Below are 20,994 nucleotides of genomic sequence, written 5' to 3'. Positions count from 1 at the left end.
TGAATGTCTTCATCATTTTGGTAAATATGGCCAAATTGTTCTTGGCCAGGGCTGTACCGATTCACAGCCTACCAGGGATGTTTGAGAGGGCCGTTCCCCTGAGGAGGAGGGGCACTTTTTCGAGGGAGTGACTCTTTTTGAGGGGAGGGTAGCTTGAAAACAACAGCCTAGGTTGATGCCCCAGTATTCAGGCAGCAATCCCTGTTGATTAGTGCACTAGGACCCAGAGAATTCTGCATTGTTGTTGTTAGCTGCCCTCAAGTCAGCCCCAACTCATAGGTCCCCATGTGCAAGGGAACATGACACTGCCTGGTCCTGTGCCATCTCCGTCATCGGTTGCAGATTGGGCAGTCGTGATCCACAGAGTTTTCCTCGTCTGATTTTCACAGGTAGATCACCAGGCCTTCCTTCCTAGTCCATTGTAGTCTGGAAGCTCCTCTGAAACTGCACGCCTTTACTGACAGGACAGGTGGCGGCTGAGCATAAAGTGCATCAGCCGGGAACCAAACCAGGGTATCCCCATGGAAGGCGAGACGTCTACCACTGAACCAACAATGTCCCTGTCTTGCATTTACAGACACAGAATTTAAAGATTTAAAACTGTACAATTTCTTATTGTCAGCCTTTCTTCATGTTTACCGGCACAAGTTTACTGCAATTTTGATTCGGAGGACATGCCAAAAGATACATGCAAGCACTTGGTACCCAATGCTATTTTACACCTTAGTACCTTGTACTTGTCCCTCCTGAAGTGGTTCAAGGACAAGGTCCCTGCTCATACTCTGGCGAGAGCTGCTGTGAATTGCTGGGATCAGAATAATTTTGAAAGGGTACCCAGGGTTCTCAGAAATGGCCTTTGTTGTCCAGCGCACAGGCATTTTAATCTGTGCTGATGGCTTCCGCATCTCTCTTGCTCTGGCCTCCCCTGTGTTGTTAGATGGGGCTGGGAGGGTGGGTGTTTCCTTAAGTCCCATTGTTTCCATCCGCAGAATTCTGCAGCTGTGAGGAGCGGAGTCATCATTTCCAGCTTGAAAGTGGAAATCGAGTCTTGGCAGAACAATTTAGAGGGATTTGGCAAAACTCATGTGCTGACACAGTGGGTGAAGCTGTGTGCTGGGTGCCAGCAGAGCCCAGCCCCCCACTCAGAAGGTGGTGCTCCCAGGTAGGGAGGGGCTGAGATAGGAGCTCAAATGACTGGCACCAGAGAGTAAGATCCATATAGAAAGGGATGAAGGAAGCTTGGTGGAAGGCTTAGATGGAAGGAGGACTCCAACTTTTTGGAGCTGGAGGAGGTAGCAGTATGTGGGCAGGCAGATGAGGAACTTAGGGCGTGCATGGCAAGAGAAGGCGAGTGATGAGCAGAGACAAGGTAATGGAAAAGCAACCCATTTTGCCTTGAGTGGAGACTTACATGAAGTGGTGGGGAAGCTAGGCTTGGGATAAATTGCAGAGGGCCTTGAATGCCTGGCTCAAAGTTCAGACATTGTTTTTTTTTTTAGGGAGGAAGTGGGAGCTAAGGTGTTCTAGTGGTACAGTGGTAAAGGCATTTGGCTGCTAACTAAAAGGTTGGTAGTTGAACCCACCAGCTACTCTGCAGAAGAAAGATGAGACAGTCTGCTTCTGTAAAGATTTACAGCCTTGGAAACCCAACGGGGGTCGCTATGAGTCGGAATCTCTCAATGGTAGTGCATTTCATTTTGGTTTTACTGATGGTGTTGCAGGGAGGGAGTGGTGTGACTAGCATGATGCTTGGTAGCTGTAGGTGAGATGTTCTGGAGCAGGGAGAGGATGAGAGCTGACAACGGAGGGCACAGAGCTGAGAGATGCTCCAGGGGCTGAATCCAGGGAAGAGCATGTGGGAGCTCAAAAAAGGAGACATGGGAAAGCCCTGGGAGGATCATGGGGCATGGGAGGTGGGCAGAGCTGACAAGTGGTATGGGGCAGTGGGGATAGCTATAAACCCCTTTGGGAGACAGCATCAGAAAGCAGTCCTCAGGGTCCTCTTCAGACATGCCAAAGTACAAGAACGCCCACCTAAGACCTGGCTTTGGAGTTAGGGATTCTATAGGGAAAAATGATTCCTTTGGTATCATTCTATCCAAGTAACACCACCATCTATTCAGCAAAGTGAACTTGTGGTTCACAGGCTGTCATCCCGTTGATTCTCCATGCCCAGTCCTGTGGCTGTTGGCATAACTTGGGCACCGCCCCTCTAACCGTCCACTCTCAGATCTGCAGATTCTGAGGAGGGCTTTTGTAGGATTCTGACTCCCTCCTGGAGCAGGGTGTCTCAGCCTAGACACTATTCATGTTTTGGATCAGATAATTATTTATTGTAGGTTCTGTTGTTACACTGTAGGGTCTTCAGCAACACGCCAACCTCTACTCACTAGATTGTACAAAGATTGTAGGATCTTTAGCAGCGTCCCTGGCTTCTACCCACTAGATGTCACATTTTGTTGTGACAATGATAAATGTCTCCAGTCATTGCCATACTCAAAAAAAAAAAAAAAAAAAAAAAGTCCCCGAAATGCAAAACTGCCCCCTGACTGAGAACCGTTGCCCTAGAGAGCCTCCTTGAATGTGGTCATGCCCAGGTGTGGCTCTGTCATGCTCAGGCGTGGCCCCCTTCCCCTCTGGTCAGCATCATGATCTCTGGTCATCTTTGCCAACTGTTGGGTGAGGATGAAAAAGCAAATTCTCCCTCCACTGTTGAGGTCTGCTGGATGCAAGATTAGCTGGGTCATCTAACCCAGGCCTGTAGCGCCAAGGGGCTTATGTGAAAGGTGTTCAAAACTCCCTCCTGAACATGGAGGGTGGATGAGAAAGGTGAATTCCCTATGTCTGGCTATGCTTTCCTGCCCAGAACTGCCAAACATTTCCTCTCTGAAGAGCCTGTGGGGTGGAGGCTGTGGGGCAGTCCCGGTAGCAGCTTTATCCTGCCCTAATTTGGCTGACAAACAAACTCAAATGTCCTGTGATAGGGGAATGGGTAAATTATGCCTCAGCCATACAGCGGACTATAATACAACCATTGAAAATGTTTTCAAAGATTTTTACGATGGAAAATGCTCACAGTAGAATGTTAAATGGGGCAGCGCTAAACCTGAGGGTGGGGGCCCCAGGCTTAATTAGAACTGGCTCTGCCATGGTTCCAGCAGCAGCAGATGTGAGAGGTAGGGCTGGAAGACAGGGAAAGAGGGGGTACCCTCCCTACAGTGCCACAACTTCCGAGCACCATCTGAGGTTTATCTGTGGCCCAGATAAAAATCCCGACTGTTTTTTTGCTAATTAGTTAAAATGGATTTGGGGAGCTCCAAGAGTGTAGTTTGACAGGGAAATAACATTTTGGGCAATATCAGCATCTTAATTATCTGACTCTCTGCCAGCAGAAGGGGCCCGACCAATGTAATGTGTTTTTAAAACCTAGCGAAATGATCTGGTCTCATTTGCTGTGATCATATTGGAGATGGAAGGAAACCTGCTCATTCTCAGACGCCCCCAAGATCCTATCACCTCCTTCGTTGAGATGTAAGGTGAGAATGAGCAGAGCAGGAGCTTAGCTATTTGCATTGCTTCCAATTCGGATCTGGGGTAATTAATTTTGAAGCCTGATATTTGTGCACGAGTAGATAGACCATTTGTGGGAGCGTGCCTTCCCGTAATTGGGCTGATGAGTGAAATCTAACACCATCTGCAAATAGGTTACTAATGTGTGAAGCTTCACTAGTTATTGTGCCATGTGATCTGAGGTTTGTTCTCCCAGAAACTGTTAGTGGTTCTGTTGACAAAGGAATTGGAGGGAAGGGATGGCAGAGAAAGGAGGGTGTTACTCTGCTTCCTTGCCCTTTTTTAGCCTCTTTTGGGTGTCTGTGTTTCTTCATGCAGAATATCAATCACAGAATGGTTTCCCATTGACATTTCCTCTAAGGTGGGTTCTTTGATTAGCCGTTTAATGGTAGTGTTAACCTTCTGCCTGTGCAGTGGAAAGATACATAGTAATGTGTGTTCCTTGCTGGGCACCTGCTCTTGGGAAATACACTGGGATCCCAATAGAGGGAGTTTGTCTTGGATGGGCTCGTTGTCTACATGGGGCAAGTCATTTCACATCTTTGTCAAAGGTTGGGACATAAGAATCTGGATTTTATGGTGGTTCAGTGGTGGAATCTTTGTCTTCCATGTAGGAAACCCAGGTGGGAGGGAAACACGGTTCTTGATCCCGGTATCATTCATTCAACGTGGGATTTGCCTGAAAGTGAAAATTGGGGGCAGCCCTTCACCTCACCCACTTTTGTTAGCATTCCTTTTGCCTGTTGTATCTTTAATGTTCAGACCTGGCTCTGGAGTGAAGGGAGGACCCTAGAGGTAGGAAGCTACTCAGAGCTAAACTCTGTCCAATTTTCCCAGATGTCACTGAAAATCCATCACATTCATGCATTTGCCTCCAAGGAGTGGAGGGTGATGGTGTAGTAGAGCCCTGGACTGGGAGTCTAGGATGCTGGCTTCTGATTCCATTGATCCTGACAGCCTGGAGATGGTGGGCTTGCCTCAGTTTCTGCTTCTGTGATCTCTGAAATCTGTAATTCTATGTACGCCTGAACACCCTGAGAAAGGTGCTCAAGGAGGAGTTAAGATGGACTAAAAAAGGAGCTTTGGTAGCGTAGTGCCTAAGGCATTTGACTGCTAACCAAAAGCCTGGCAGTCCAAACCCACCAGCCACTCCTCAGAAGGAAGATGGGGCAATCTACTTCCGTAGTGATACTGCCTCGGAAACCCAAGGAGGGGTTGCTATGAGTCGGGTCCAACTCGATGGCAAATAACAACAACCACAATAAATGAGGCCTAGGTGTTATGGTGGCATAGTGTGTAAGGCATTTGGCTGATAACCAAAAGGCCAGTGGTTCAAACCCACCAGCAGCTCCATGGGAAGAAGATGAAGCAAGCTACTTCCATAAAGATTTACAGCCTTGGAAACCCAATGGGGGTCACTATGAGTGGAAATCAACTCAATGGCAGTGGGTTTGGTTTTTTTGTTTAGATGAGACCCAGGTGGTCCAATTTGTTGGAGAGGCCTTGTTCCTTGCCTGTTGGAATGCCCACTCCCTGACTCAGCCACTCACAGAGCTGTTGCTGAACTCTGACCTTCAAGCTGAATGCCCACCCAACCTCGAGCCTAGGTCCAGCCTCAGCCCTAGGCACACCAAGCTCAGGCTGGATGCAGGATCAGTATGCAGTATCCACCCTGCCTTGATGCAGGCTGAGCCTTCACCCATCCCCTGACTGAACCTCAGTCCTGGACACCCAGGCTCAGGCTGAATGTAGGATCAGGATACAGCATCTATTCTTTCCTAAGAAGCAGGCTGAGCTGGCTCCCTCTTTAACCATCATCTCCTTGATTGAAACAATTCTACATCTGTGTTCTCACTTTCCCTTTCTGCTTTGCTTTCTCGGATCCTTTCCTCTGTCGTTCTCTCTGCTCTCTTTCTCACAGAAGCTGGAAGGTAGGGGCAGTAGGGAGCAGGTAAGTTGGCAGAGAGATAAGATTCATCAATATTTAATTTTTATGGAAATCATGTCCTAGAAATCCCCAAGGGGCTGAAAATTGTTCTGTGTTTTCAGAATCCAGTGATGTTGCCGAAGCAGTTATGTTGTAAATAAAACCATATTACTGTCTGCAGTTCTCCCGTTGCTCTGCAAACACCCGGAAACTTGACAGTTTAATCCACTCAAGGAAGCAAAAAGGTTTGGGTCACTGATGAGGACAGCTTGCTCCCCTAGCCTGGGGACACAGGATTGTGAGTTCTCAGCTTCGCAACACTGTTACAGCTGGGAAGGGAGACGGAGCAGGCAAGTCTTGATTTTCCTTCCGGAAATTTTCTTCCTCTGAAAAGGAACCCCAGGACAGCAGAGGCCCCCTGGGGTTCCTGATGTTGGGAGCCCTGGCTTATGCCTTGCACTCAGGGCTACCCTCAACCAGATGACCAACAGAAGGACCATACCCAAGGCCATTGCCAACAGCTGTTGGAGGAATCGGGATCTAGAAAGAACTTCCGTTGGTTCATTTATTTATTTACTCATCTCTCAAACATTCATTGAGCATCTGCTATGTGCCAGACACTGTTCTAGGGACTGAGGATACCGCCATGAGCAGAACACTCAGAAATCACTGCTTATATTCTGGTGGACAGAGACAGACTACAAACCAGATAAATAAGTAAAATATCTAGTATGTCAGGTAGTCAAAAGTGTTATGGAGAAAAATGAAGCAAGGATCGTAGGCATTTATCTAGTAGAAATGAAAGTACTCACACACTAAAAGTCTTGTATAAGAATGTTCGTAGCAACTTTATTCATAAGAAGTAAACCCTGGACAAGGGCCAGATGTCTGTCAGCAGATGAAAGGACCAGCATCTGTGACCCATCCACATGATGGAACATGACTCATCAACATCCTGATACCTAAACACACAAGAATTTTAAAATATCTGTTTTTCAGATACAAAAACAAATAGGCACTAACAACCACAGTGGAAAGCAGTGTGGAGATTCCTTAAAAAGCTGGAATTAGAAATCCCATATGACCCAGCAACCCCATTATTAGGAATATATCCTAAAGAAGTGAGAGCCAGGACAAGAACAGATATATGCACATCCATGTTCATCCCAGCACTATTTACAGTAGCAAAAAATGGAAACAACCTAGGTGCCCATCAATAAGACAATGGATAACCAAACTGTGGTAATTACACACAATAGAATTCTATCCAACACTAAAGAATACTGTAGAATCTGCAAAATACCACATAACATGGATGAACTTGGAGGACATTATGCTGAGTGAAATAAGTCAATCACAGAAGGTCAAATATAGTATTAGTTCATTATTGTAAAAAGTCAAGGAAAGGTTTATATATGGAAGGAAACGTTCTCTGTTGGTTACCACCAGGGGTGAGAGGGGAGGGGAGGGAACATTGCAAAAAAAAAAAAGAAAAAATGCATTAAAAAAATAATACTGTATGATTCCATTTATATGATGTCTAGATTGTTGTTGTTGTTATTGTTATGTGCCATCAAGTCAGCTCCAACTCGTAGCGACTCTGGGTACAGCAGAATGAAGCACTGCCCAGTCCTGTGCCAGCCTCACGATCCCTGCTATACCTGAGCCCATCATTGCAGCCACTGTGTCAATCCATCTCGTTGAGGGCCTTCCCCTTTTACACTGGCCTTCTACTTTACCAAGCATGATACCTAGGAGCTCTGGTAGTGTAGTGATATCTGGAATAGACAAAACTAATCTTGGTGATAGACATCAGAGTAGTGGCTGCTTTGGGGGAGGGGGGGCTAGACGGGAGGGCACAAGGAGATGTTCTGGGTGTGATGGGAATGCTGTGTGTCTTAATAGACATTCATCAACACTGATTGAACAGTCCACTTAAGATTGGAGCATCTCAAATTACACTTCAACTAAAAAAAAAAAAATTAAGGGCAGCAGTGAGGTAGGGTGTATCAGTGAAGGTGGTGAGGAGGATGCAGCAGGAAATGAGGTGGCCAGGGAAGGCTTTACTGAGGAAAGGACTTGAAGACTCTAAGGGAGAGCCATGAGGATATTTGAGGATGAGCATTCCAGGTATAGGGAACAGCAGACGCAAAAACCCGGAGGTTCATGGAACAGCAAGAAAGCCATTTGGACAGAAGTGCTGGTGACACAGACAGACTCCTGCGTCCTGTCTGCGTTGCGGCAGGAACAGCCTGCGTGCTTGTCTCTGCCATCCTGAGACAACAGCATTGGTCTGAAGAGGCAAGTGAGCGCTCATTGGAGGGCATGGATGGTTATGGCAGAGGCCGGAGGTTGCAGTTCTCTTCACCACTTCCCACTCACTCACACCATCAGGGGAACTTGTTTCCGGAAAAGCCAGTGGAATTCTGATCCCGGGTCAAGTCATAGATTTGGCTTCCTGCTGAGCAGGGGCCTGAGGGTCTGTGGGAGGTGGAGTCCAGCTGAAAAGACTGATGGGGCTTATCAGCCTTTTGTCCACTTCCTCCCAAATCTAGTGGCTTCTGGGATGGTGGCCCTGAGTGTGACCATCCCTGCGGCTCTGAGGGTCACTGTAGCTGTGGCTGGAACCAGGGGTACAGCCTATTGTGGCAGCTAAATCTTCACAGCAATTCTCTTTAAGTAGTTGATGAAGACAAAAGGAACATGAATGGTCATTGGGGGAGGGGCATGAGACCTTTGCTTGATCTGACTTTCGGGCCTCAAAGATGGCAAAGGTGAGGGATTTTAGGAAACAAACTCTTGGGTACTCAGTGTTAGGAGAGTGGCCCAGGGCCTGCTCCCAAGACAATGAAGGATCTTTGCAGAAAGGAAGAGAATAAATAGGTGAGCACTTATTATATGGACTGGCTCTTTACATGCATTTCCCTCCCTTCATCCTCCCAGCACTCTGTGGGGTAGACATTATTACCCCATATTACAGATGAGAAGACTAAGGCTCAGAGGGGAGCAGTGACTTACTCCAGGTTATTGCACTGTGGCACTGGCATTTGAGTCCAGGTCTGTTAGATTATAAACCTGGCACTTTGTCTTGCCACACTGTGCTTGTTCCCTGCTCCTACTGGACCCAGAGCCCATGGAGACCCATGTTGTTGTTGTTGTTGTTGTTGTGTGCCGTCGAGTCGGCCCCGACTCATAGCGACCCCTCCTTGGGTTTCCGAGGCAGTATCACTACGGAAGTAGATGGCCCCATCTTCCTTCCGAGGAGTGGCTGGTGGAGCCCCAGAGCATCTCTTTACCGCATCCTTCATCCTTGGAGAAATGCTAGTCTCAAGCCTCTTCCAGGGAAGGCATGGGAGTAGATGTCCCAGTCCCGCTGACAGAGGTCCAGGGGAAGCTAGTGGGAGGACAAGAGAAAAATGAGATCTTCTGACTCTTCCAGGCAGACAGACTCATGGAATCTGTCCATTTTACAGAAAGAGCAACTGAGGAACCAGAAAGGGAAAGGATTTGCTTGTGGTCCCATGGAATGTAAGATTGTTTACAGTGCAAAAGAGACCTGTGAGTTCTAGAAGCAGTTAATGCAGCGTGTGTGTGTGTGTGTGTGTGTGTGTGTACATTGTAGTATGAAAATAATGAAAAGATCTTCCCTCCTCATCCCATAGCATCTCAGCACTATAGATGAGAACTGGAACTGGGCCCTGGTAAAATTTCCTAGCCTGGAAGTCTAGAAGGATGTGGATAGTGGGATAGGCTTGCACGGAGGGCTGCTGGGCATTTGGGGGGCACCCGGCCTGTGCTGACAGGAACGACAGACATGGGGGGAGGACAGTCTCCAGCTGCACTTCCAACCCCCCTTCCTCTTAGATCACCACCCCCCCCATGTTCTGCGCCTGCCCTCTCTCGGCTGGGATGCCGTCTATTGTCTTTTCAGAGTGCCAAGAGCCTCGGCTTTGCCAAGCCACGCTCGGAAAATGCTATCGATCGCCTTTTATTTATTTATTTATGAGATTTTTGCTGTAGGCAAAAAAATAAAAAAGGTTTGTGCAATGTTTCCCTCAGCAGTGAGAAGGTTTCTCCTCCCACTGCTTCCCTCCTCCGTGTGCACACATTTGCTCATAAATTGCTTATTCTTCTCTCCATGCCAGTAGGCCTCCTAGTTATAAGATGCAGGGAGGGGCAGAGATGAAATGGGGTAATGGCCTGCCTGGTGCTTGGTACGTTGTTGTTGGGTAACAAAGAGTCAATTCATAGAGACCCATGTGACAGAGTTGAATGTCCCATAGGGTTTTCTAGGCTGTCATCTTCACAGGAGCACATTGCCAGGTCTTTTCTCCTGCAGAGACACTGGGTGGGTTTGAACCATGAACCTTTTTGGCTTAGCAGCCAAGCACTTAAACTTAGTAGGTGCTCAAAATTTATCTATGGGGTAGGTAGGTGAGTGAAGATTTGAGTGAGCTATGGGTGATGCACATGTGGGTAGGGAGGCTGAAAATGCCTGTTCCTTTGTGAAAGCACCTACTGTGTGAAAGCACCTACTGTGTGCCAGGCCTCATGACAAATATGCAAAATGGATTTGATTGCCTTTTTGCTCTTAGTTGCTGTCAAGTCAGCTCCAACTCATGGCAACCCGATGTGCAACAGAACAAAACGTTGCCCACTGTCTTCATAATCATTGGTATGCTCAAGTCCATTGTTGGCCAGTGTGTGTTTTGAGTGCCCTTCAATCTAGATGGCTCACCTGCCAGTCCTAGATAAGATGATATTCTGTTGTGATTTGTAGGATTTTTATTGGCTGGTTCTCAAAAGTTGATTGCAAGGCCTTTTTTCCTCGTTTTTCTTACTCTGGAAGCTTTGCTGAAACCTGTCCACCATGCTGTTATTTGAAATACCAGTGGCTTAGCTTTGTCACCACACCTTTCGCACATGTGTTGTGACTGTTTACATGACAGCCTGACCAACTGTGAGCTGCTGAGGGCAGGAATCATGTTTGGTTGAGCTTTGTCGCCCGTGGGTGTGGGCACGGAGCCAGGTGAAGGAAGGATGGACGGTCATTCCTGTTGCCCCTGTGCCGCCTGTGATAGTATATCCCATCATGCTCATCCCATACCTAATCTGTGGAAGATGTGGTCCTCACATTCACCCAAGGTGCTCTCTTCTCTTCTTCCCCTTCCCTGGCAGGAGTTCCCCTTGGCTATCCTCAGGGGCTGGGAGTGCTACTGTGCTTACCCTACACCCCAGTTCAACCTGCGGGATGCAGTGGATGGCTCACTGTGCAGCCAGGAGCCTGAGATACAGCAGCTGGGGGGTTACTGCGAGGTCTACCAGACACCTGTGCAAGGTGAGCTCTTCCCAGAGGTGGACAAGATGTAGCCCCGTTACTTGGGGCATTTGGCCTGGGGGTTGGGGAGGAGCTTCCAGGACTTGGAGCTGCTGATCTTGGCTGAGTGTGCAAACAGGGATGTGTATTGTGTCTGCATAAAGAACCCAGCATCATTGTGGGTGGTGGTGATAGTGGAGAGGATGAGACCTCCATCCTCCCCTGTTTGAAGAGCACCTGACCTTTTATCTGAGTCTCTCTCTGGGGTTGCACGTGGTAAGAGAAGTGCAGACAGAGGTGGGGTTTAGAGGGATGACAGGGTGGTGAGGGATGGACGCACAAGTAGAGACAGAGAATGGGAGGAATCAGAGCCCTGCGGCAACAGGAACCTCCATGTCTCAGCTCAACCAGGACCTTGGGCCGGTTAAGCCCCTGGGCTGTGGTTGGTCCTGGGCCTCCTCTTTGGTGTCAGGTCAGGCCTGCCCAGCTGACCTCAGGAACTAATGAGAGAAAAAGCAGGTGGAGAGAGATGTACCCAGTCTTTATGAACCCCCTGCTGTGACCAGACACAGCCCTGGGTGCTTTAGGGGTTTACCTGTGATTTCATGAGCTCTTTGCATCAGTGCTGGGGGAAGGAAGATGAGATGCAGAGAAGTTAATTGGAAAATTAGTCCAGCCCTGGTTCACTGTTGGATGTGTGGCATTGCTCAAGTCAGCCACAGTCCCACCCACCTCCCCTGTAGAATTTTGGAGAGCCGGGGTATGCCTGTTCAGAAGGAATACCATCTCGGAAACCTAAGGAGGGGTTGCTGTGAGTCAGCATCCACTCAACAGCAGTGAGTTTGGTTTTTTTTCAGGGTTTGCCTGTAGCCATGGAGACAAAACTGGGGCTGAGGGTCCACAGGGCCCAATTCCCACCCCACTGCTGCCTGAAGCACAGGAGGCCTTGTCACTGAGGCTTTCTCTGGCTAGCCACAAACTTGTGCAGTCAATGTGCAGGGGAAAGATCCTTTCCCCTCCTTGGGCCTCAGTTCCCCCATCTATTAAACCGGAGTCTTGGTCCAGTAGTTCCTGTCTAGGGGACTCCAGCTGCAAATCTGTGAGTCATAATGGAAGTGAGTAAACTTGGGTGACTTCTGGACTTTCAGACACTCGCTGTACAGACCGGAAGTTCCTGCCTACCAAATCCAAAGTATTTGTGGCTTTGTCAAGCTTCCCGGGAGCTGGAAACACATGGGCCCGGCACCTCATCGAGCACGCAACTGGATTCTATACAGGCAGCTACTATTTTGACGGAACCCTCTACAACAAAGGTAAGCTCTCTGTGCCCAGACTAGCATCTTGCCAGCCTCACGAAGCAACTCAGAGGACCAGAGCAGTGCTTCTCAAACTTCAGCGTGTGTAAGAATCATCCAGAAGGCTGGTTAAACACAGATTCCTAGGCTGTACCCCCAGAGGTTCGGATTCATTTGTTCTGGAATCTCCCCTCTGGGAAGGCTGAGAACTTGCATTTCTCACAAGCTCCCAGGTGACACTGATGGCAGCAGCCCTAGGACAACACTTTGATCAGAACTCCACGAGGTAATGTGCTAGAGTTGAAGGGAAAGGCTAGCAGTTTGGATTCCCTCTCTATGAACATCCCTTCAATTCCTCATAATTCTCCGAACCCTCAGTAAGGTGTAACTCATCAAACTGTTATATGTGTGTGTGTGTGTGTGTGTGTATAATAGGTCTAAAAATCTTCAAGAGTTTTATGATTTCTAATTTTCCCCCTGTAGAAATAAGAGGCCTCATTATGCTAAGTAAATTAATTCAACTTGGCTCAACTCTGTGTTGTTTCAGGACTGAGGATCTCAGACAAGTCAAGTGGCATCTAAATTTGGCAAAATATGTTTCTCAGCTTTTGCATTTGAAATTTGAAACAGTTTCTCGGGGTTTCTTAACTAGTGTCTGATTTAGGAAAATCTGGAACATCCTATAGAAAAATAGAAATGGAAACTTCTGAGCTTGGTAGTGGGCTCTGGAATCACTCACAACAGCTTTGGTCTGATCGGGAAAAAGCCAAGGTTGTCCATATAACCTGACCCCATCTTCTTGGAGACTTTTGAGTGTTGTGGACACTTGCAGGTGAGGGCAAAAGTGTCCAGACAAAGTTCATGGTCCACTCTGGCATAATCTTCTAGGAACTCATGCACAGTCTATAACTACCTACCTTATTCACCTAGAAGGTCTTTACTTAATTCAAATAGCTATCCGTTTTGGTCTACATATGGCTAAATGGCCTGTTGGTTGGAAGATCTGGGAGTAAGAAATGGGATAATACTGCCTCAAAGTCTTAGAGATGCCCAGCACCTTCCTCCAAAGGGCCCTCTCATTTCTCATGGGCAGGGTTCAAGGGTGAGAAGGACCACTGGCGGAGCCGGCGCACCATCTGCGTGAAGACCCATGAGAGCGGCAGGAGGGAGATTGAGATGTTTGACTCCGCCATCCTGCTCATCCGGAACCCCTACAGGTCCCTGGTCGCTGAATTCAATAGGAAGTGTGCTGGGCACCTGGGCTACGCAGCTGACCGCAACTGGAAAAGCAAAGGTAAGTAGGGGAGGGTTTGTGGGGCGGAGGTCTCATCAGTGCAAGAGGGAGATGCCATGTGGATACAAGGCCAGTCCACTCATGCAGGCACTCACCCATCTACCTGGGGACCTGCTGTCACTGAGGCTCACTGTGTTCCCATCCTGGGCCCCTGGGCCCCTAATGGGCAGGCTCTACCCATCCATCCACATAGTCACTGTGTGGCATTGTAGCTTACCTCCTCCCTGTCCCTTCCACACTTGCCCAGGTTCAGAGAGCACAGTGTTTTACATGGAATCTTCTCTGTTCCCACAGGATAAGATGATCTACACCCCTTTTCCATCGCTGCTCACACCCAGAGGTTCACATGGAGCTGTGGGAAGAGCATAGGCTTTGGACCCTGATGGGCCTGGGTTTAAACCCTGATTTGCCTCCTGGACCAGGTTGCTCATTCATAGAATGAAGCAGTAAGCCTGGTGGAACAGTAACCTGTACCTCACGGGGGCATCTGGGTCCATGAGATTACAAGCATGCCCAGTCCTTGGCTGGCACTCAGTGTGTTAGTTCCCACCTAAACTGCTTCTTGGAGTTGCTGGGTGGTGCAGTGGTTAATGTGCTCAGCTGCTTACCGAAAGGTTGGAGGTCCTAGTCACCCAGACGTTCCTCAAAACAAAGGCCTGGTAATTTACTTCCAAAAACTCAGGTGTCTAAAACCCTACGGAGCACAGTTCTATTCTGATACACATGGGTTTGCCATGAGACAGAGTCAACTTGATGGCAACTGGTTCTGGTGACATTGCTTCTAACTGACTGCAGTGTCCCACTGGGTAATTGTCATCACACCTGCTCTACAGATGAGAAAAGTAGCAGCACAGAGAGCACAACCTCATGACTTGTCCTCAGTGGCCTGGGTGCCATCTGGCTGAGCCTGGACTCTCACAGATTTCCTACTCCAGGTGTTCCTCACTGAAACTGTATCTTTTAGTCAGTCTGTTGATACCCAGTGACTGAAGTTCTACTGTGTGTGAGGCATTGGGCAGGGCACAGAGGACCCCTGGCTAAAGAAGTCATGGTCTTAGCCCTGCAGACACTCTCAGTCACATGAAAGACAGTGTGACACGTGGTGTGAAAATGAAATCAGTCAGAAATAAATGAATCAGTCCAGGCAGGTAGCGTGGGGAGCGGAGACTGCATGGAAGCCTTCTGACCAGGCAGGCCTGTTCTTCTCTCCTCTTGTTCTGAACCAGCAGAAGCAGATTGGTGTCCTCAGCTAGCTTCTCAGGCCCCTACTTCCCCCCTCACCCTCAGCCTAGACCAGCCTCACATAGACATCTCCTGTCCGCTTTGCCTAATCCTCTAATCAGAGAATGCTCAGTAAACCCATTAGGAATGCAGGGATCTTGGAAGTAGCTTACCTCCATTAGGCAGAGCTGTGCTCTGTTGTCTCCTCTGCCTCATAGGAGCCACATGACCCTGAGCAAGGTGTACACCTCTTCTTCCAGAACCTGTTTTCTCATTTTAAAAAAAGCAAGGAAAACGACAGTCCCTGTTTGTCTTAGTTTCTTAATGCTGCTGTAACAAACACCACAGGTGGATGGTTTCAATGAACAGACATTTATTTTCTCACAGTTCAGGAGGCTAAAAGTCCATATTCAGGGCACTAGCTGTAGGGGAAGGCTCTTTGTCCGCTCTGGGATGACCCTTGTCTCATCTCCAATGGTGCTCTTCTCAGTGTTCACTGGAGTTCTCCACATGGCATCAATCTTCCCCCCATTTTTGTTTCCCTCCTTCAGTGCCTAATATACTTTTATATCTCAGATGTGATTGGCTTAAAACACATCCTGCACTGATATGGCCTCATTAACATAACAAGGAAAACCCTATTCCCCAATGAGATCACATCCGCAGGTGTATTACATCCCACATGTTTTGGGAACCCACTGTTTGATCCGTAACACTATCCCATAGGCTCATGGTAAAGATTAGAGAAAATAAATGCCTCCCATTGTACTTGAGGTATATCAGTAGTCCAATTATGGAAACTGTTTTTGTTAGGATGACTTTTGACCTATTTGCTACTCTGGGAGTGAAGGTGGTTATGGGCCTTTCCCCAAAGGACCTCTTTCATTTTTCATGGGCAAAGTTCAAGGACGATCACCTCTACCCCGAAAAAAAAGTTCTTAGTCTGCTGGATAAGAAATGCCATGGAGTAGACCATCTGCAAAGGCTTCAGGCTGCCTTTGTCTGTGGCTTCATTATGTGTCCCTAGGCCTGGCAGTGTCATTGGTTCCAACTGGCAGTCAAAGGCACAAGGTACAATGAGCAGTAATCAAGCACCATATTCACTTGGCTTTATTTACATTTATTCTATTGTAGTTTAGGTGAAATTTCACTGAGCAAATTAATTTTCCATTCAGGAGTTTGAATACATTTACATTTTGTTTCATGACATTGGTTGCCCCCCAACCGCCCTTCCCGCTTCCTTCCTGGGTTCCCATTCATCCTTCTTTCCTGCCATTTCCTGCCTTCTAAGCTTTGTTTTTGGCAAATGCTGCCCTTTTGGTCACATACGGTTGCTTATACTGAGAAGTACATTCCTCCTTGGTGTTACTGTTCTCTTTATAGGCATGCCTGTTATTTGGCTGTTGATCCTGGAGGTGGGTTCAGCTGCAGGCTTGAAGAGTGTCTTAGGGCCATCATAGTCTGGGGGGTTCCACCAATGTCTATCAGACCAGGAAGTCTGGTCTTTTTTATGATTTGATTTTGGTTCTCCATTTTTTTCCTCCCTCTCTGTCCGGGACCTTCTATTATGATCCTGATGAGGGCGGTGAGTAGTTGAACCAGGCATCATCTAGTTCTTCTGGTCTCAGGGTAATGGAGGTTGTGGTTCACGTGGTTTATTAATCCTTTAGACTAATTGTTTCTTTGAGTCTTTGATTTTCTTCATTTTTCTTTGCTCTGGACAGGGAGAGACCAATAATTGCATCTTAGATGGTCATTTGCAAGCTTTTAAGACCACAGTCACTACGTAACCAAAGTAGTACGTAGAACAATGTCTTTATGGACTATGTTATGCCAGTTGACCTAGATGTCCCCCGAGATTGTGGCCCCAGGTCTCCAAGCTCAGTGACTCATTCCCTCAAGTGTTTGGTTATGGCTAAGAAGTTTTCTTTATGAAAACTTTATGAATAGCAGTGAAGCGTTGTCTGAGACAGTGCTGGAAGATGAGCCCCTTGGGGTGGAAGGCACTCCAAGTAATAAGACTGGGCATGAGCTGCCTCCTCAAAGTAGAGTCGACCTTAATGACATGGATGGAGTAAAGCTTTTTGAGACCTTCATTTGCTAGTGAGGCACAACTCAAAATGAGAAGAAATAGCTGCGAACATTATTCACACTGTGGCTGCAACAATGGGCTCAAGCATAGCAAGGATTATGAGGATGGTGCAGGACCAGACAGTGTTTCATTCTGTTGTACGTAGCGTCACTGTGAGTCAGAGCTGACTCAATAGCACTTGACAACAACAGGAAGTTTTCAGAACTTTGCCCCTATGTTCTGAGTAGGAGCTCTGGTAGAGCAGTGGTTAAAGCATTTGGCTGCTAACCAAAAGGTCAGCGGTTTACACACTAACCACTCCATAGGAAAAACATGAGACAGTCAGCTTCCATAAGGATTTACAGCCTTGGAAACCCTATGGGGTGGTTCTACTCTGTCCTATAGAGTCACTGTAACTTGGATTGAACTCATAGCATGTTTGTTCTCTACAATATCCTTGGTTATATTTGCAGCACATACAAACATATATGTAGAAATATCCTCAGCCAAACCTATGTGTACTTGTGGGTGTTTTCCCATTTGTCCGCCCACGTCTTTTCAGCTTGCATGTCTACCTGCGTATCTCCTTGTGGATCATGTTGGTTATTACTGTTAGTGCAGGAGTTTGTGTCTAACAGTAGTTACCTTTGTAGTCTTTACCCTCGTGCACCTCCCGGTGTTTTCCTCTGGCCCTGGTCATATTGTGCTGACCTTCCCCTTACTGTGTATTGCCTTTCCCTTCACCCAAGTTAATACGTGTCTACTCTCAAATTCTGGTGGCATAGTGCTTTTAAGGCATTTGGCTGCTAACCAAAAGGTTGGTGGTTTGAACCTACCAGCTGCTCCATTTAAGAAAGATGAAGCAGTCTACTTCCATAAAGATTTACAGCCTTGGAAAGCCAGTGGGGGTCACTTGGAGTCAGAATCGACTCTATAACAATGAGGTTTTTTTTGTTTTTTGTTTTTTTTTGGTACTCTCTAGTTAGCGATTTACCTACCTTTCCTCACCCATCCCTGGTAACCATCAAGGAATGTTTGTGTAAACTTTTTCTTGACTTTTTATAGTAGTAGTCTCATGCAGTATTTGTCCTTTTGTGATTGACTTATTTAACTCAGCATAATGTCCTCCACGTTCATCCATATTATGAGGTGTTTCACACAGTTTTCATTAATTCTTTGACATTGTGTAGTATTCCCTTGTGTTTATGTACCATAGTTTGTTCATTCATTTACCTGATGATGGGCACTTAGGTTGTTTCCATCTTTTTTGCTGTTGTGAATACTGCCTTAAATACAAGTGTGCATATATTTGTTCATGTCATGCTCTTATTTCTCTAGGATATATACGTAGAGGTGAGATCTCTGGATCCTTTGGTATTTCTGTTTCCAACTTCTTAAGGGAGTGTACTACCCAAAGCAAGCATTTAACTTAAAGAAATATAAAATCAAGTTGTTTTCAAGTGATCCTGTGATGTCAGAGTAGAACTGCCCACCATAGAGTTTTCTTTTCTTTCTCTCCCCTAACTTTTTATTGTGATTTGTTCTACATTCAACAGTTCATAAACATTTTGTTTCATGACACTGCTTACAATCCTTGCAGTGTAACAGCTCAGCTCCCACCCCTTCTGTGTGTCCTTCCTACCTGTGCATTCCTGTCTGTCGAGCTTTCTCCCTGTGCAAATGCTGCCCTTCTAATCTCCCATGGTTGATTGTTCTAAGGAGGACATCTCCCTGGTGTAGTTGTTCAGCATATAGGCTTGTCTGTTATTTGGCTGAAAGTTGAGCTACAGGATTGAGTCTAATTCTAGTCCTGAAGGCAATGAGGAGCCTTGGGGGTTTCACCAGTCTCGTTCTGATCAGTAATTCTGGTCCTTTATATACTTTTGAATTTTGTTCCACAGTTTTTCTCCCACTCTATCCAGGTTCTCCCATTTTGATTCCTTTTGGAGTGATTGGCATTGGTAGCCAGGTACTATTTAGTTCTTCTGGTCTCAAGGTCATATAGGCTGACATTCCCATGGTCCATTGGTCCCTTGGAATAATTATTTCCATGCATCTTTAATTTTCTTCACTCTTTTTGCTCCAGACAAGGAGAGACCAAAAATTGCATTTCAGATGACCGCTCACAAGCTTTTAAGATCCCAGTTGCTACTCACTGAAGTAGAATGTACAATGATGTTTTTGTGTAGTATGTTATACCAGTTTTGCTTGATGTCCCCTGCGACCATGGTCCCAAGCCCACAGGCCCAGTGACTCCCTCCCTCCATAGGGTTTACAGTGACTGATTTTTCAGAACTGGATCACCAAGTTTCTTCTGAGCATCTCTGGATGGACTTGAACCTCCAACCTTTCAGTTAGCAATGAGCACACTAACCATTTGCACCACCCAGGGATGGCTTTAAAGAAGGGACAGCAAATAGAGCTTGCTCAGTGTCTTCAGCTCAGCAGGAAGCTCAACAGCTACCTACATACTCACTTCTCAGACCTCCATCACCCACATTGGATGTGCATAGTTGCCAAGTTCAAGATCGAAAGTGTATATGATTCATCTTGACAGAAAATCCACTGCCTTGGTCTCCCTCTAATCTTTAATATTGTTGTGTCTGTGTCACAGAGGCCCAACACCCACCATAGATATCCTTGTTCAGCCCAGGTTTTGACCCATGACTCAAAGATTTCGTAGTCCAGAGGAGAGAGAACCACTTCTTGACACCTGGCATTCCACATTTGCCTTAGCTTGAGCCGTACACTCACGGTAGACTCAAGGTCACTATCTTCTAGGCAGACCCAGGTCTCTGCAGAGCCCAGCCTGGTATTAACCCTCCACTCACACTCAGCCAAAGGGTCTTCCTCTGCGGGGCATTTCAGGCATGGTGGTCCTGGGCAGCGGGCAGTGGGGAATCCTGGCTGCTCCCCTCTCCTGAGCCGGCCAAGAAGGCTGCCCCTGACCTCCATTGCCTCTCTTCTCACCCCAGAGTGGCCAGATTTCGTCAACAGCTATGCGTCATGGTGGTCCTCACATGTGCTGGACTGGCTTAAGTATGGGAAGCGGCTGCTGGTGGTACACTATGAGGAGCTACGACGCAGCCTGGTGCCCACGCTTCGGGAGATGGTGGCCTTCCTCAACGTGTCTGTGAGTGAGGAGCGGCTGCTTTGTGTGGAGAACAACAAGGAGGGCAGCTTCCGGCGACGGGGGCGGCGCCCTCATGACCCCGAGCCCTTCACACCAGAGATGAAGGACCTGATCAATGGCTACATCCGAACAGTGGACAAGGCCCTGCGTGACCACAACTGGGCCGGGCTGCCCAGAGAGTATGTGCCCAGATGATAGGTCCCTACCCCTACCCCTGCCAGGACATGGTCACAGTGCCAACTGCACATGCACTTGGAGCCTGGCCTGTGGCCTCATGGGGAGACACTGCGACGTCTGCACGGTCAGATGCTGCCTCATGCCCAGGAGACCTGACGCAGCCCTCAGCTCCATACACACAGACACGCTTCACACAGCAGACACACAAACATACACACATGCTCCTAGACACAGTTGGACACACTGCCCCATGCTCACAATGCCCACGTGGGTGCAGCTAAGCCATTTACTCAGGGTGCTCCAGGACACTCATACTCACAGATGCAACCACACACAGACATGTACACGCAGATGCCAGGCTACGTGTTTGCAGAGGCTGGCTATCTCACATACAGACACACACATGCCTCAGACTCTTGCTCCGGGGCCCCAAGTGTCCTGTTTCCAGGCCAGCACAAACTTTCTCTTCAGGGCCCTCTGCTGTGAGGGAGCTCGACTCCTGGACTCAGGGGCACTGGGTTGGGTGGCACTTGAGCCACAAGGACTGTTGGGCTGGAGGTGGGGTCAGAGACTGTTGCTACTGTTACTACCAGGCCAGGTGGTCCCGCCTGTGTGTTTGACATCCATAAATGTGTGCAGTGTGACCACTACAGTCCTGCCTCCACCTTCTCTGTGGATGGGCTCGTGGTGCTGTATGCATGGTGGGTCCCCCCTCCACACACCCCTCGACCTCGGGCCTGGCTGTTACATATTCTGTGCACCCTCAAAAACCTCCCTACTTGCCCTACTCAGAAGGAAGGTTGGGTAATCTACTTCCATAGTGATACTGCCTTGGAAACCCAAGGAGGGGTCGCTATGAGTTGGGGCCGACTCAACGGCACATAACAACAACAAAACTTGCCCTATACCAGCACTCCTCAGAGTGGGCTTCTTTGCCAGGCTTCTTCTCTGATCATCCCCAGGAAAACTGGGTTCACACCATGCCCTAG

At 47.7% G+C, this 20,994-nt stretch overlaps 1 protein-coding gene across 1 annotated transcript in view; it reads left to right on the top strand.

The window, feature by feature from the left end:
• The window catches only part of WSCD1 (WSC domain containing 1), a 39,836-nt gene extending 19,813 nt beyond the window's left edge, over positions 1 to 20,023 (top strand). The window contains exons 5-8 of the mRNA XM_007937510.1: positions 10,676 to 10,835; positions 11,963 to 12,127; positions 13,203 to 13,403; positions 19,671 to 20,023. Coding sequence (XP_007935701.1) covers positions 10,676 to 10,835; positions 11,963 to 12,127; positions 13,203 to 13,403; positions 19,671 to 20,023 — 879 coding nt within the window. The remainder of the gene's footprint in view (positions 1 to 10,675; positions 10,836 to 11,962; positions 12,128 to 13,202; positions 13,404 to 19,670) is intronic.
• Positions 20,024 to 20,994: the final 971 nt, after the last annotated feature.

This window comes from Orycteropus afer, unplaced genomic scaffold, assembly GCF_000298275.1.
Source record: "Orycteropus afer afer isolate SDZICR_OR568_19922 unplaced genomic scaffold, OryAfe1.0 scaffold00042, whole genome shotgun sequence".
Lineage (NCBI taxonomy): Eukaryota > Metazoa > Chordata > Mammalia > Tubulidentata > Orycteropodidae > Orycteropus > Orycteropus afer.
The sequence above is the reverse complement of the archived record's forward strand: the minus strand, read 5'-3'. Positions and strand labels throughout refer to the sequence as shown.